General features: G+C 39.4%; 1 protein-coding gene across 2 annotated transcripts in view; it reads right to left on the bottom strand.

Annotated features, from left to right (window-relative positions):
- TMLHE (trimethyllysine hydroxylase, epsilon) overlaps positions 1–17,427 on the bottom strand; it is a 98,238-nt gene that overhangs the window by 58,471 nt on the left and 22,340 nt on the right. For both annotated transcript variants that reach the window (XM_082716644.1, XM_082716643.1), the window contains exon 3: positions 8,195–8,371. In XM_082716644.1, the coding sequence (XP_082572770.1) occupies positions 8,195–8,371 (177 nt within the window). The remainder of the gene's footprint in view (positions 1–8,194; positions 8,372–17,427) is intronic.

Here is a 17,427-nt window from a genome sequence, read left to right as displayed (position 1 = left end):
TACTACAGTGTTGTAATAATGAAAATGATGTGGTATTGGTGAAAAATAGATACACAGATCAATGGAAGAGAATAGAGAACCCAGATGTGGACCCTCAACTCTACAGTCAACTAATCTTTGACAAATCAGGAAAGACTGTCCAGTGGGAAAGAGTCTCTTCAACAAATGGTGTTGGGAAAACTGGACAGACACACGCAAAAGAATGAAACTGGACCACTTTCTTACATGCTACACAAATAAACTCACAATGGATTAAAGGCCTAAATGTGAGACCTTAAACCATAAAAATCCTAGAAGAGAAACATAAAAATCCTAGCAAGTTCTTTCTAGATATGTCCCTGAGGTGAGGGAAACAAAAATAAACATAAACTATTGGAAGTACATCAAAATAACACTTCTGCACAGCAAAGAAAAACATCAATAAAGCTAAATGGCAATCCAGTGAATAGAAGATATTTGCAAATGATATATCCAATAAAGAGCTAGTATTAAAAATATATTAACAACTTGCACAACTCAACATGGAAAAAAAACAAATAAGCTCATTAGAAATGTGCAGAGAACCCAAATAAACATTTTTCCAAAGAAGACATTGAGATGGCCAACAGACACATGAAAAGATGCTCATCATCAATCATTATTAGGGAAATGCAGATCAAAACCACAATGAGCTATCTCCTTACACGTGAGAATGGCTAGTATCAGAAAGACAAGAAATAACAAGTTGCTGAGGATGTGGAGAAAAGGGATCACTTATGTACTGTGGGTGGGAATATTAATTTGTGCAGCTAAACAGTATTAACGTTCCTAAAAAAAAATCAAAAATAGAAATAATATAAGATCCCCAAATTCCGCAGGAGGAGTCAATATGGCGGAGAAGTAGCAGGCTGAGACTACTTCAGCTAGCAGGAGAGATCAGCTAGATAGCTTATCTAAAGATTGCAAACACCTGCAAATCCATCAGCAGATCGAAGAGAAGAAGAACAGCAATTCTGGAAACAGAAAAACAACCCCTTTCTGAAAGGTAGGACCGGCGGAGACGTGAATCCAAAGTGATGGGAAGATAGACCCCGGGGGGAGGGGCCGGCTCCCGGCAAGCAGCGGAGCAACCGCGCACAAAATCGGGACTTTTAAAAGTCTGTTCCGCTGAGGGACATTGCTCCAGAGGCTATATCGGGATGAAGCCCACGCGGGGTCAGCGTGGCCTCAGGTCCCGCGGGGTCACAGAAGGATCGGGGGTGTCTGAGTGTCGCAGATCTTGCGGGTATTGGAACGGGAAAGCCGACTGCAGAGACAGAGCCGACAGTAAGATCACAGGTCGGGGTTACCTTGAACCGGTCGCAGGCTCGGTGAGCTCGGAGCGCGGCCGGAGGTCAGGCAGACGGGAGTAACTAGGCGCGGTTCTCTGAGGGCGCACTGAGGAGTGGGGCCCCGGCTCTCGGCTCCTCCTGGCGGGAGACCAGTAGGCCGCCATTTGTATTCCCATCCACTGGAACGCTACGGAAAGCGCTCAGGGAACAAAAGCTCCTGAAAGCAAAACCGAGCGGATTACTTAGCCCAGCCCCTGGTAAGGGCAGTGCAATTCCGCCTGGGGCAAAGACACTTGAGAATCACTACACCAGGCCCCTCCTCCAGAAGATCAACAAGAAATCCAGCCGAGACCAAGTTCACCTACCAAGGAGTGCGGTTTCAATACCAAGGAGAGCAGCAGAAGTCCAGAGGAGGAGAGAGCAAGCACGGAACTCATGGCTTTCTCCCTGTGATTCTTTTTAGTCTTGCAGTTAATTTAATTTTTTTTTTCATTTTTTTTTCTCGCCTTCTGGTAAAAATTTTTTTTTTAACTTTTGCCCTTATCTTTTTTAACGTTTTTTAACTAGTGTATCTAATATATATACTTTTTCATTTTTATATTTTTCTTGATTCGTTTTCTTTTTTTTAATTCTTTTCTTTTCTTTTCTTTTTTTCTCTTTTTTTTTCTTTCTTTCTTCCTTTTTGAACCTCTTTTTACCCCCTTTCTCCCCCATCACGATTTGGGATCTCTTCTGATTTGGTTAAAGCATATTTTCCTGGGGTTGTTGCCACCCTTTTAGTATTTTACTTACTCCTTCATATACTCTTATCTGGAAAAAATGACAAGACGGAAAAATTCACCACAAAAAAAAGAACAAGAGGCAGTACCGAAGGCTAGGGACCTAATCAATACAGACATTGGTAATATGTCAGATCTAGAGTTCAGAATGACAATTCTCAAGGTTCTAGCCGGGCTTGAAAAAGGCATGGAAGATATTAGAGAAACCCTCTTGGGAGATATAAAAGCCCTTTCTGGAGAAATGAAAGAACTAAAATCTAACAAGTTGAAATAAAAAAAGCTATTAATGAGGTGCAATCAAAAATGGAGGCTCTCACTGCTAGGGTAAATGAGGCAGAAGAAAGAATTAGTGATATAGAAGACCAAATGACAGAGAATAAAGAAGCTGAGCAAAAGAGGGACAAACAGCTACTGGACCACAAGGGGAGAATTCGAGAGATAAGCGACACCATAAGACGAAACAACATTAGAATAATTGGGATTCCAGAAGAAGAAGAAAGAGAGAAGGGAGCAGAAGGTATACTGGAAAGAATTATTGGGGAGAATTTACCCAATATGGCAAAGGGAATGAGCATCAAAATTCAGGAGGTTCAGAGAATGCCCTCAAAATCAATAAGAATAGGCCCACACCCTGTCACCTAATAGTAAAATTTACAAGTCTCAGTGACAAAGAGAAAATCCTGAAAGCAGCCCGGGAAAAGAAGTCTGCAATATACAATGGTAAAAATATTAGATTGGCAGCTGACTTATCCACAGAGACCTGGCAGGCCAGAAAGAGCTGGCATGATATTTTCAGAGAATTAAACGAGAAAAACATGCAGCCAAGAATACTATATCCAGCTAGGCTATCATTGAAAATAGAAGGAGAGATTAAAAGCTTCCAGGACAAACAAAAACTGAAAGAATTTGCAAACACCAAACCAGCTCTACAGGAAATCTTGAAAGGGGTCCTCTAAGCAAAGAGAGAGCCTACAAGTGGTAGATCAGAAAGGAACAGAGACCATATACAGTAACAGTCACCTTACAGGCAATACAATGGCACTAAATTCATATCTCTCAATAGTTACCCTGAATGTTAATGGGCTAAATGCCCCAGTAAAAAGACACAGGGTATCAGAATGGATAAAAAAACAAAACCCATCTATATGTTGCCTCCAAGAAACGCATTTTAAGCCCAAAGACACCTCCAGATTTAAAGTGAGGGGGTGGAAAAGAATTTACCATGCTAATGGACATCAGAAGAAAGCAGGAGTGGCAATCCTTATATCAGATCAATTAGATTTTAAGCCAAAGACTATAATAAGAGATGAGGAAGGACACTATATCATACTCAAAGGGTCTGTCCAACAAGAAGATCTAACAATTTTAAATATCTATGCCCCCAACGTGGGAGCAGCCAAATATATAAACCAATTAATAACAACATCAAAGAAACACATCAACAATAATACAATAATAGTAGGGGACTTTAACACTCCCTTCACTGAAATGGACAGATCATCCAAGCAAAAGATCAACAAGGAAATAAAGGCCTTAAATGACACGCTGGACCAGATGGACATCACAGATATATTCAGAACATTTCATCCCAAAGCAACAGAATACACATTCTTCTCTAGTGCACATGGAACATTCTCCAGATAGATCACATCCTCGGTCCTAAATCAGGATTCAACCAGTATCAAAATATTGGGATCATTCCCTGCATATTTTCAGACTACAATGCTCTAAAGCTAGAACTCAACCACAAGAGGAAGTTTGGAAAGAACCAAATACATGGAGACTAAACAGCATCCTTCTAAAGAATGAATGGGTCAACTGGGAAATTAAAGAAGAATTGAAAAAAATCATGGAAACAAATGATAATAAAAATACAACGGTTCAAAATCTGTGGGACACAACAAAGGCAGTCCTGAGAGGAAAATATATAGCGGTACAAGCCTTCCTCAAGAAACAAAAAAGGGGGGCGCCTGGGTGGCTCAGTGGGTTAACCCACTGCCTTTGGCTCAGGTCATGATCTCAGGGTCCTGGGATTGAGTCCCACATCGGGCTCTCTGCTCAGCAGGGAGCCTGCTTCCTCTTCTCTCTCTCTCTGCCCGCCGCTCTGCCTACTTGTGATCTCTCTCTGTCAAATAAATAAATAAAATCTTTAAAAAAAACAAAGAAACAAGAAAGGTATCAGGTACACAACATAACCCTACACCTGAAGGAGCTGGAGAAAGAACAAGAAAGAAACCCTAAACCCAGCAGGAGAAGAGAAATCCTAAAGATCAGAGCAGAAATCAATGAAATAGAAACCAAAAAAAAAAAAACAAAAAAAAAACAGTAGAACAAATCAACGAAACTAGGAGCTGGTTCTTTGAAAGAATTAATAAAATTGATAAACCCCTGGCCCGACTTATCAAAAAGAAAAGAGAAAGGACCCAAATAAATAAAATCATGAATGAAATAGGAGAGATCACAACTAACACCAAAGAAATACAAACTATTATAAGAACATACTATGAGCAACTCTACGCCAACAAATTTGACAATCTGGAAGAAATGGATGCATTCCTAGAAACATATAAACTACCACAACTGAACCAGGAAGAAATAGAAAGCCTGAAGAGACCCATAACCAGTAAGGAGATTGAAACAGTCATTAAAAATCTCCAAACAAACAAAAGCCCAGGGCCAGACGGCTTCCCAGGGGAATTCTAGCAAACATTTAAAGAACTAATTCCTATTCTCCTGAAACTTTTCCAAAAAATAGAAATGGAAGGAAAACTTCCAAACTCATTTTATGAGGCCAGCATCACCTCGATCCCAAAACCAGACAAGGATCCCATCAAAAAAGAGAGCTACAGACCAATATCCTTGATGAACACAGATGCGAAAATTCTCACCAAAATACTAGGCAATAGGATCCAACAGTACATTAAAAGGATTATTCACCACAACCAAGTGGGATTTATTCCAGGGCTGCAAGTTTGGTTCAACATCCGCAAATCAGTCAATGTGATACAACACATCAATAAAAGAAAGAACAAGAACCATATGATACTCTCAATAGATGCTGAAAAAGCATTTGACAAAGTACAGCATCCCTTCCTGATCAAAACTCTTCAAAGTGTAGGGATAGAGGGCACATACCTCAATATCATCAAAGCCATCTATGAAAAACCCACCGCAAATATCATTCTCAATGGAGAAAAACTGAAAGCTTTTCCGCTAAGGTCAGGAACACGGCAGGGATGTCTATTATCACCACTGCTATTCAACATAGTACTAGAGGTCCTAGCCTCAGCAATCAGACAACAAAAGGAAATTAAAGGCATCCAAATCGGCAAAGAAGAAGTCAAATTATCACTCTTCGCAGATGATATGATACTATATGTGGAAAACCCAAAAGACTCCACTCCAAAACTGCTAGAACTTGTACAGGAATTCAGTAAAGTGTCAGGATATAAAATCAATGCACAGAAATCAGTTGCATTTCTCTACACCAACAACAAGACAGAAGAAAGAGAAATTAAGGAGTCAATCCCATTTACAATTGCACCCAAAACCATAAGATACCTAGGAATAAACCTAACCAAGGAGGCACAGACTCTATACTCAGAAAACTATAAAGTACTCATGAAAGAAATTGAGGAAGACACAAAGAAATGAAAAATGTTCCATGCTCCTAGATTGGAAGAATAAATATTGTGAAAATGTCTATGCTACCTAAAGCAATCTATACATTTAATGCAATTCCTATCAAAGTACCATCCATCTTTTTCAAAGAAATGGAACAAATAATTCTAAAATTTATATGGAACCAGAAAAGACCTCGAATAGCCAAAGGGATATTGAAAAAGAAAGCCAACGTTGGTGGCATCACAATTCCGGACTTCAAGCTCTATTACAAAGCTGTCATCATCAAGACACCATGGTACTGGCACAAAAACAGACACATAGATCAATGGAACAGAATAGAGAGGCCAGATATAGACCCTCAACTCTATGGTCAACTAATCTTCAACAAAGCAGGAAAGAATGTCCAATGGAAAAAAGACAGCCTCTTCAATAAATGGTGCTGGGAAAATTGGACAGCCACATGCAGAAAAATGAAATTGGACCATTTCCTTACACCACACACAAAAATAGACTCAAAATGGATGAAGGACCTCAATGTGCGAAAGGAATCCATCAAAATGCTTGAGGAGAACACAGGCAGCAACCTCTTCGACCTCAGCCGCAGCAACATCTTCCTAGGAACATCGCCAAAGGCAAGGGAAGCAAGGGCAAAAATGAACTATTGGGATTTCATCAAGATCAAAAGCTTTTGCACAGCAAAGGAAACAGTTAACAAAATCAAAAGACAACTGACAGAATGGGAGAAGATATTTGCAAACGACATATCAAATAAAGGACTAGTGTCCAAAATCCATAAAGAACTTAGCAAACTCAACACCCAAAGAACAAATAATCCAATCAAGAAATGGGCAGAGGACATGAACAGACATTTCTGCAAAGAAGACATCCAGATGGCCAACAGACACATGAAAAAGTGCTCCACATCACTCGGCATCAGGGAAATACAAATCAAAACCACAATGAGATATCACCTCACACCAGTCAGAATGGCTAAAATCAACAAGTCAGGAAATGACAGATGCTGGCGAGGATGCGGAGAAAGGGGAACCCTCCTCCACTGTTGGTGGGAATGCAAGGTGGTGCACCCACTCTGGAAAACAGCATGGAGGTTCCTCAAAATGTTGAAAATAGAACTGCCCTATGGCCCAGCAATTGCACTACTGGGTATTTACTGTAAAGATACAAAAGTAGTGATCCAGAGGGGCACGTGCACCCAAATGTTTATAGCAGCAATGTCCACAATAGCCAAACTATGGGAAGAACCTAGATGTCCATCCACAGATGAATGGATCAAGAAGATGTGGTATATATACACAATGGAATACTATGCAGCCATCAAAAGAAATGAAATCTTGCCATTTGCGACAACATGGATGGAACTAGAGTGTATCATGCTTAGCGAAATAAGTCAAGCAGAGAAAGACAACTATCATATGATCTCCCTGATATGAGGAAGCGGTGATGCAACATGGGGGCTTAAGTGGATAGAAGAAGAATCAATGAAACAAGATGGAATTGGGAGGGAGACAAACCATAAGTGACTCTTAATCTCACAAAACAAACTGAGGGTTGCTGGGGGGAGGGGCGTTGGGAGAAGGGGGTGGGGTTATGGACATTGGGGAGGGTATGTGCTTTGGTGAGTGCTGTGAAGTGTGTAAACCTGGTGATTCACAGACCTGTACCCCTGGGGATAAAAATATATGTTTATAAAAAATAAAAAATTAAAAAAAAAGATCCCCAAATTCCACTATTGGGTATTTACCCAAAGAAAATACTTATTTGAAAAGATATATGCACCCCTATGTTTACTGCAGCTTTACAAGAGCCAACATATGGAAGCACCCCAAGTGACCCACAGATAGATAAAGAAGATATGGTATGTATACACAATGGAATATTACGCATCCATTAAAAAGAATGAGATCTTGCCATGAGCTACAATATGGACAGGCCTAGAAGGTATGTATTAAGTGAAATGAGTCAGACAGCAAAACAAATACCATGTGATTTCACTTATATGTGGAATCTAAAACAAAACAAAACAAAACAAAACAAAACAAAACAAAACAAAAAGCCAAATGAACAAACAAAAAACCAGATACTAAAATAAGAGAGCAAACTGGTGTCTTCTGTGGTGGGGGAGGAGGGACATAAGAGGTGAAGGGGATAAGAGGTATAAGTTTCCAGTTATAAAATTAAGTCACAGAGATAAAAGGTGTCGAATAGGGAATACATAGTTAGTAATATTGTAATAACACTGTATGGTCATAGATGGGGACTACACTTACCATTGTGAGCACTAAGTAATGCACAGAATTGTCAAATCAATGTTATACCTAAAACTAATTAAATATTGTACGTTAATTATACCTCAATAAAGAAACCAGAATCCCCTATTCTGGAACAGGGCAAAGCAGTTTTTGCAAAATGACTGTTCTTTAGAAGAGTAACCCAGCCAAGACCAAGCCCCTTTCTACTCACAGGTGAGACAGAGTGTGGTCTCATCCAGATGAACAGTCTTTGGCTTGATGCATAAATCCACACTGGCAGTATCCAGGCTGCGCTGGTGAGTCTTAGAGTTGTAGCAAGATGCTGAGCGGCAGTGGTCTCGAAGCCAGACATAATCAAAGCGCATCATGGTGTTAGCATATTGCAGCTCTAGGGAAATGCATTCTTCATATTATTTGTGATATTATTTTACACGATTAATTTTATAGAAGTAAATAAATATTTATTTAGGAAAACTTAAAAATAATTACTAATCAGAAAATTTCGTTCAAAAACTCTTCTACCAAGGAATAAGCAAGAGCACTCACCTTACGAAATACAAAACATACTGTAAAATTTCTACTATGCTGGGATAGGAATAGCAGATAAAACCAAAAAAGAATATAAATACAAAATACACCTAAACGTGTATAAAAATTTGGATTCTAATAAACTGACAGCTATAATCACTAGAAAAAATACAAATTCTAAAATAAATTGTGTTGGGACAACTAGATAGCCATTTGAAAATAATATAAAATTGGGTTCATACCTCATATTGTCACCAGGTATCCAAGATAAACTCAGAACAGAACAGAGTTCTAAATTTGGAAAATGAAACCACTGAAGTATTTTATTTTATTTTATTTTTAAAAATACATTGACAATTCTATTTTTTAAATTAAAAAAAATTTTTTTACTATGTTCAGTTAGCCACTGTAATAGCACATCATTTGATTTTTTTAAACATCTTAATTTAATTTTATTTTTTCAGTGTTCCAAGATTCATTGTTTATGCACCACACCCCATGCTTCATGCAATCCGTGCCCTCCTTAATACCCACTACCAGGCTCTCCCACCCCACAGCCCCCTCCCCTCCAAAGCCCTCAGTTTGTGTCTCAGAGTCCACAGTCTCTCCTGCTTGATCTCCCCCTCCGATTTCCCCCAACACCCCTCTCCTCTCATTCTCCCAATCTCTTCCATGCTATTCCTTATGCTCCACAAGTAAGTGAAGCCATTTAATTGACTTTCTCTGCTTGACTTATTTCACACAGCACAATCTCCTCCCCAACTTTTGTACATCATTAGTTTTTGATGTAGTGTTCAACAATTCAACCACATGGTTGGAGGTAGAGGGTGCTAAGCTAAGTGAAATAAGTCCGTCAGAGAAAGAAAAATACCATTTGATTTCACTCATATGTAGACTTTAAGAAACAAAACAGATGAGCATAGGGGAAAGGGAAAAAAGAGAGGGGGCAACACATAAAAGACTCTTAATGATAGAGAACAAACTGAGGGTTGAGGAGGGAGGTGGTTGTGGCTGGGATAGATGGGTTAGGGTATTAAGGAGGGATCTTGTAGTGATGAGCACTAGGTGTTCTGTGTAAGTGATGAATCATTAAATTCTACTCTTGAAACTAACATTAGACTGTATGTTAACGAAAATTTAAATAAAAACTTGAAATATTAAAATAAAACACATTGGGGTACCTGGGTGGCTCAGTCAGTTAAGCATCTGCCTCTGGCTCAGGTCATGATCTCAGGGTCCTGGGATAAGTCCTGCCTCAGCCTCCTTGCTCAGCGGGAAGCCTGCTTCTCCCTCTGCCTGCCACTCTCCCTGCTGTGCTCTCTCTCTCTGATAAATAAATAAATAAATAATCTTTCAGAAAATTCTAGTCAGTTAACATATAATCTAACATTGGTTTCAGGAGTAGAATCTAGTGCTTCATCAGCTGCATAAAACACCCAATGCTCATCACAACAAGTGCCCTCCCTAGTACCCATCACACATTTACCCCCCACCCACTTCCTCCGTCAACTCTCAGTTTGTTCTCTACAGTTAAGAGTCTCTTATGCATTGTGCTCCTCTCTTTTTTTCCCTTTCCCCTATGCTCATCTGTTTTGTTTCTTAAATTCCACAGATGAGTAAAATCATATGATATTTGTCCTTCTCTGACAGATTTCCTTCACTTTGCATAATCCAATCTAGCTGCATCCACATGGTTGCAAATGGCAAGATTTCATTCTTTTCGATGACTAATATTCCTGTGTGTGTGTGTGTGTGTGTGTGTGTGTATACCACATCTTCTTTATCCATTCATCTGCTGAAGGGCATCTGGGCTCTTTCCATAGTTTGGCTATTGTGGACACCACTGCTATCAAGACTGGGGTGCATGTGACCCTTTGGATCACGACATTTGCATTTTTTTTAATGACATTGTATCTTTAGGGTAAATACCCAGTAGTGTGATTGCTGGGTCATAGGGTAGCTCTATTTTCAACTTTTTGAGGAACCTCCATGCTGTTTTCCAGAGTGGCTGCACCAGCTTGCATCCCCACCAACAGTGGAGGAGGGTTCCCCTTTCTCCACATCCTCGCCAGCATCTGTCATTTCCTGACTGGTTAATTTTAGCCATTCTGACTGGTGTGAGGTGATATCTCACTGTGGTTTTGATCTGTATTTCCCTGATGCCGAGTGATGTGGAGCACTTTTTCGTGTATCTGGATGTCTTCTTTGGAAAAATGTCTATTCTGCCCCTTTATTAACTGGATCAATTGGTTTTTGAGTGTTGAGCTGTATTAGTTCTTTATAGATTTTGGATACTAACCAAAATCTATAAGGAGATTTTAAAAATCAGAGCCATGATTCAGATTGTATTTTAGAAAGAGTATTCTAGATTTTGGACCATCAGCAGGGCAAGACAATGCTACAGTGTACTAGTAGGATAGTTGTCTCCTTGCTCCTCTAAAGCTCATGCTGTCCTATAACTCTACCCCTCTTCATTACTCTAAACAAATATCTGGTGTGCCACTCTATTTTTAAATAAATAAAGATCAATTTACTGTCATACCTCCCTGTCATCAACATTAATCTAACCCTAACCTTTATAATTTTCATTTCAAACATCCTATACTACTCCTTGTTCCCTTTTCTGTTCAATTATTTGTGCACTCCTCACTCCAATAATCCTTCACCTGCACAAAGATCTCTAATCCCATCATCTTGTCTCCTTTAATATCTTCATTTTTCTCCTTATGGGGCCCAGCTTCTATGGTCCATCATTTTTTTTTTAAGATTTTATTTATTTATTTGCCAGAGAGAGAGAGAGCAAGAGCGAGCACAGGCAGAGAGGCAGGCAGAGTCAGAGGGAGAAGCAGGCTCCCTGCAGAGCAAGGAGCCCGATGTGGGACTCGATCCCAGGACGCTGGGATCATGACCTGAGCCGAAGGCAGCTGCTTAACCAACTGAGCCACCCAGGCGTCCCTATGGTCCATCATTTTAATCCATTCCTTGAAAACACACTTAACTCCCTTGCTCCTCTCTCTCCCCCTGCCATACTTCCCTGAAAAAACCCCACTCCTAATAAACTCAAGTCCCCACTTCATCTGTGCCTGCAACCAAGCAGCTAAGCAGCTGAATATTGCTGGAGAAAATCTTTTAAACTGCAATGGCCATTCTCATTTTAAAATCGTCACCAAATGTCTCAAATGAGTACTTACCACTGCCAAACATTCTGCATAATTTCCCGGTTAAATCACTCTCACTTTCCAAGAAGACTATTTCACACTGTCTCCTATCTCCTCAAGCTGCTAGTACAGCTTTTCCCTTCCCATTTTCAACTGGTGACCTTTCTTGCTCCTTCAAAGAGAATATGGAAGCAATTAGAGGAGAATCTCCAGGGGCGCCTGGGGGGCTTGGTCGGTGAAGCATCTGTCTTCAGCTCAGGTCACAATCTCAGGATCCTGGGACTGAGCCCAGCGTTGGGCTTTATGCTCAGCAGGGAGCCTGCTTCGCCCTCTGCCCCTCACCCTGCTCATGCTCTCTCTCCCTCTCTCTCTCAGATAAATAAATAAAATCTAAAAAAAAAAAAAAAAGAATCTCCACATCCACCCACTTATTTGCATCTGTGTCCATATATTCTACCTTCCTTCCTGTTACTATGGTTGAAATATCCGTGCACTTAACCAATGCCAACACTTCCATTTATGAATTAGACCCTATCTCTTCTCTCCTACATAGGTACTATACTTCTGAAATTGCTCCATCTTCTTTTGGTTTATCAAAATTTCCCTCCCCACTGTATCATCTGCATCAGCAAACATGTTGATTTACCCCCATCTTAAAACAATGTTCTCCTTCACTGTATGTATCTCTTCCATTACCACCCAACTTCATTTATATTCCCTTTCACAGTGAAACTTATGGCTTTGTTTCCACTACCTTCTCCAATTTCCTCTTAATAAACTCGTTATAAGTTTCAGAATGGTTTTAGATTTATAGAAAAGTCACAAATACAAAGAGTTCCCACATGGCCCTCACCCAGTTTCCCCTATTATTATTTTATATTAGTATGGGAAAGTTGTCCCAACTAATGAATTAATATCAACACATACTTCATGAACAAAATCTCATGCTTTATTTGAATTTATTAGTTTTTCCCTGATGTCCTTTTTCTATTCTAGAATCCCATCTAGGACTCACATTACATTTAGTCATCATGTCTCCTTAGGCTTCTCTGAGCTGTGACTTTCCTTGTTTTTGATGACCTTGATAGTTTTGAGAGGTACTGGTCAGGCATTTTATATGAATGTTACTCAATTTGGGTTTGCATGTTGATTTTCTCAGGGTTAAAGTGGGATTATAGTATAGCCTATTGGGTAGATTTTTGGGAGAATGGCTACAGAAGTAAAGTGCCCTTCTTAGCCCATCATATCAATGGCACATGCTATTAATAGGGCTTATTACTGATGTATTAACCTTTCTAGCCAAGGTAGAGTTTTCCAGGTGTTACTGCTTTTAGGCTTTTGCAGTAGACAGAGCTAGGAAATATACTAATCCACGTGAAAAAACATATCTACAATTATTTCTGTATGTATCCATCCGTATCTATATTAAGCTAAACATGAATTCATATTGATGTCTCCAACTCTATTCCAGAAGAATATGATGCATTCTAGCCTTCCTCCATGCTTATCTGTAATCACTGTCTCTGATGGTAAAGAAACCTGGCTCCCACTATCTGCTGTATACAACAGTTTTAGAATTCTAAATCTGGGGACGCCTGGGTGGCTCAGTTGGTTAAGCAGCTGCCTTCGGCTCAGGTCATGATCCCAGCGTCCTGGGATCGAGTCCCGCATCGGGCTCCTTGCTCCGCAGGGAGCCTGCTTCTCCCTCTGACTCTGCCTTCCACTGTGTCTGCCTGTGCTCGCTCTCGCTCGCTCTCTCTCTGACAAATAAATAAATAAAATCTTTAAAAAAAAAAAAGAATTCTAAATCTGTGTTCATGTAAGAAACAACTTTAAAAACTATAGTATTTATGTATGGTTCCTTTTGTCTTCAGCCTTATGGTTTCCAGTAAAAACATTGTTTTTCAATGCTATGTATGCCAGCACTTTTCCCTCCATTCCCTTCAGCTGGATTCATGTATCACAGGCTGCATTCCATCCTCAGATCTGACTCCCTGGTTGATTTTAAAGTATCTGTATATATTTAAATCTATATACTTTCACTTTTTGCTATAAAGTTCTATAGTTTTTTTTCCCAAATGCAGTTATTAGTTACTACACTGCCACACAGATTGCATCTACCGTCCTTTAAAACACCCTGTTAGAGACTGCTTCTAACCCTAACCCTATAAAAACCCGTTGTTCTACTACCACCTCCCAAACCCCTGGCAACCACTGATTTGTTTTCTGTCCCTACAGTTTTGCCTTTAACAGAATGTTATACGAATGAAATCATATAGTATATAGCTTTTGATGGTTAGGCTTCTTTCACTTAGCAAAATGCATTTAAGATTCGTTGCCATTGTGTGAGTTAATAGCTCATTCCTTCTTATCGATAAATAGTGTTCCATTGCATGGTTATACTAGTTTATTATTTAACCTTCTGAAGGATCTCTTGGCAGTTTCCCATTTTTGACATGTATAAATAAAGCTGTTATTCATGTGTGGGTTTTTGCTGTGGACATAAGTTTATAAATCAGTTAGGTAAATACCTAGCACACTTGTACTACTTTTGCATTATCACCAGCAACACAAAGGAATTTCTGGTGCTCTGCATCCTTGCGGGAATTCAGTGTTGTCAGTTCTGGGGAGGATTTTAGTCATTCTAATAGGTGTGTATGATATCTCATTTTGGCTTTAATTTTGCATTTCCCTAAGGAAAATGATGTTGAGCATCTTTTCATGTGCATATTTGCCATACTTGTATCCTCTTTAATGAAGTGTCTGTTCAGATAGTTTTCTTATTTTTAGAGAGAAGGAGGGAGGAAGGGAGACAGAGAAAAAGAGATATAGCGAGAGAAAGAGAGAGGATGGGGGGAGGGGCAGAGGGAGAGGGAAAGAACCCCAAGCAGGCTCCATGCTGAGCATGGAACCCAACGTGGGGCTCAATCTCATGACCCTGAGATCACAACCAAAGCCGAGATCAAGAGCCAGACTTTCAATCCACTGAGCCACCCAGGCGCCCCTTGTTTTCCTAAGTTTTAAGAGGTCTTTATATATTCTGCATACAAGTCTTTACTCAGATATGTAGTTTGCAAAACTTTTCTCCAAATCTGTGGCTTTTCTTTTCATTCTCTTTACAGTACCTGTCACACAGAAAATGTTCTGAATTTTGATAGTTCAATTTATCTTTTTTTCCTTTTAGGATTTTGCTTTTATAGTTGTATCTAATAATTTTTTGCTTAATCAAAGGTAACAAACACTTTGTCCTGTTTTCTTACACAACTTACATAGTTTTGCATTTTCATAGGAATATAATCAACTCTGAGTTAATAATTACACAGAGTATGAGGTGTCAATGTTTTTTGTTGTTTTGTTTTTGCATATAGCCAATTGTTCCATTATCACTTTTTGAAAACAAAATCTTCAGAAGAATTTACTTTGAATTTTTTTTGAAGATTTATTTATTTGACACAGAAAGAGAGACCGTGAGAGAGGGAACACAAGTAGGGGGAGTAGGAGAGGGAAAAGCATGAACTGAGCCAAAGGCAGATGCGTTTAACAACTGAGCCACCCAGGAGCCCCCTGACTTGGAATTTTTGCCAAAAGTCAGTTGACTATATTTGTAAAAGTCTATTTTTGGCCTCTCAATTTTGTTCCACTGCTCTATGTGTCTATTCTTTTGCCAGCACCACAGTGTTTTGATTACTGTAAATTTACAGTAAGTCCTAAAATCAGGTAGTTTGAGTCCTCTGACTTTTTTCAGAATTGTATTGGCTAGTCAAGAACCTCCCCCTTTTCATATAAACCTTATTTTATTTTTACTTTTTCAAAAGATTTTATTTATTTATTTAGGAAAGAGAGAGAGTGAGAGCATGCATGACTGGTGGGTGGTGCAGAGGGAGAGGGAGAAGCAAGCTCCCTGCTGAGCAGGATCTCAATGTGGGGCTCAATTCCAGGACCGAGACCATGACCTGAGCCAAAGGCAGACACTAAACCAATGCCAACAACTTACATTTTAGAATCAGTTTGTTGATACCTACAAAAAAGCTTCCTGGGATTTTGTGTGGGATTGCACTGAATCTACAGATCATATTGAGAATTCACATTTTTTTAAAGATTTCATCCATTTATTTGACAGAGAGAGAGATCACAAGTAGGCAGACAGTCAGGCAGAGAGAGAGGGGAAAGCAGGCTGTTTGCTCAGCAGGGACGCTGAGGAAGATGCAGGGCTCGATCCCAGGACCCTGAGATCATGACCTGAGCTGAAGGCAGCGGCTTAATCCACTGAGCCACCCAGGCGCCCCGAGAATTCACATTTTAACAATACCGAGTCTTCTGATCCATGATCATGAAATGTCTTTCCAATTATTTAGTTCTTTCATTTCTTCCATCAGTGTTTCACAGTTTTCTATATACAGATTCTAAAGTATTTAACTACTTAAGCCAAGTACTTATTTTTTGGTGTTACTGCTTTCTTAATTTCAAATTCCAGTTGTTAGTTGTTTCTTTTTTTTTTTTTAAGATTTTATTTATTTGTCAGAGACAGAGGGAGAGAGAGTGAGCGAGTACAGGGCGAGTACAGGCAGACAGAGAGGCAGGCAGAGGCAGAGGGAGAAGCAGGCTCTCTGCCGAGCAAGGAGCCTGATGTGGGACTCGATCCCAGGATGCTGGGATCATGACCTGAGCCAAAGGCAGCTGCTTAACCAACTGAGACACCCAGGCGTCCCTAGTTGTTTCTATATAGGAAAGCAAATGACTTTTATTAACTTGTAAAATGCAACTTTCATGAGTTTTTGTAGATCTTTGGGGAGATCTAATAGATAATCTTACCATTTATGAAGACGTTATATTTCTTCCTTTCTAACCTGCATGTCTTTATTTTTCTTGCTTTACTGCCCTAGATATGATTTCCAAAACAATGCTGAACACAAGTGGTGAGAAAGGGAGATCCTTGTTTTATTCCTGATCTTAGGGAGAAAGCATTTGGTCTCCTGACATTAAGTATGATGCTTATTGTATAATTTTCATATATGTCCTTTATTAGGTTAAGAAAGTCTCCTTCTGGGATGCCTGGGTGGCTCAGTTGGTTGGATGACTGCCTTCGGCTCGGGTCATGATCTCGGAGTCTCGGGATTGAATCTCACATCGGGCTCCCAGCTCCATGGGGAGTCTGCTTCACTCCCTGACCTTCTCCTCGCTCATGCTCTCTCACACTCTCTCTCAAATAAATAAATAAAATATTTAAAAAAAAAGAAAAAAAAGAAAGTCTCCTTCTATTCCCATTTTTTTTTTAGCTTTTGTAATAAATGGGTACTGAATTTTGCTAAATTGTTTTCCTGAACCTAATGAGATGACCATATGGCATTTCTTAGTCTATTCATATGGTGGACCTCACTGATTTTTTTTTTTTTTTTTGGTGTTGAAAAAGCCTTCTATTCCTGGGATTAACCCTATTGGGTCTGGATGTATTATCCTTTTAAAATATTGTTGGATTCCATTTCTTAATATTCTGGCGAGGATTTTTGTGTTTATGTTCATGAAATACTGCTCTATAGTTTTCCTTTCTTTTATTGTTTTTGTCTAAATTTGGCATTAGGTAATGATGATGTCAAAAAATAAGTTGGGAAGTGTCCCTCATTATTTGATTTTATGGAACAGAATGTGTAGAATTGATGATATTTCTTTCTTAAATGTTTGGTAGAATTCATGAGCGAAACCATCTTGGCTAGGTGTTTTCTTTTTTTAAAAAATTTTTTTACTACTATTTCTTTAAAAG

The sequence above is a fragment of the Mustela nivalis genome, assembly GCF_964662115.1.
Source record: "Mustela nivalis genome assembly, chromosome: X".
NCBI classification, from domain to species: domain Eukaryota; kingdom Metazoa; phylum Chordata; class Mammalia; order Carnivora; family Mustelidae; genus Mustela; species Mustela nivalis.
Note: the sequence above shows the minus strand (reverse complement) of the source record. Positions and strands in the feature narration are given on the sequence as shown.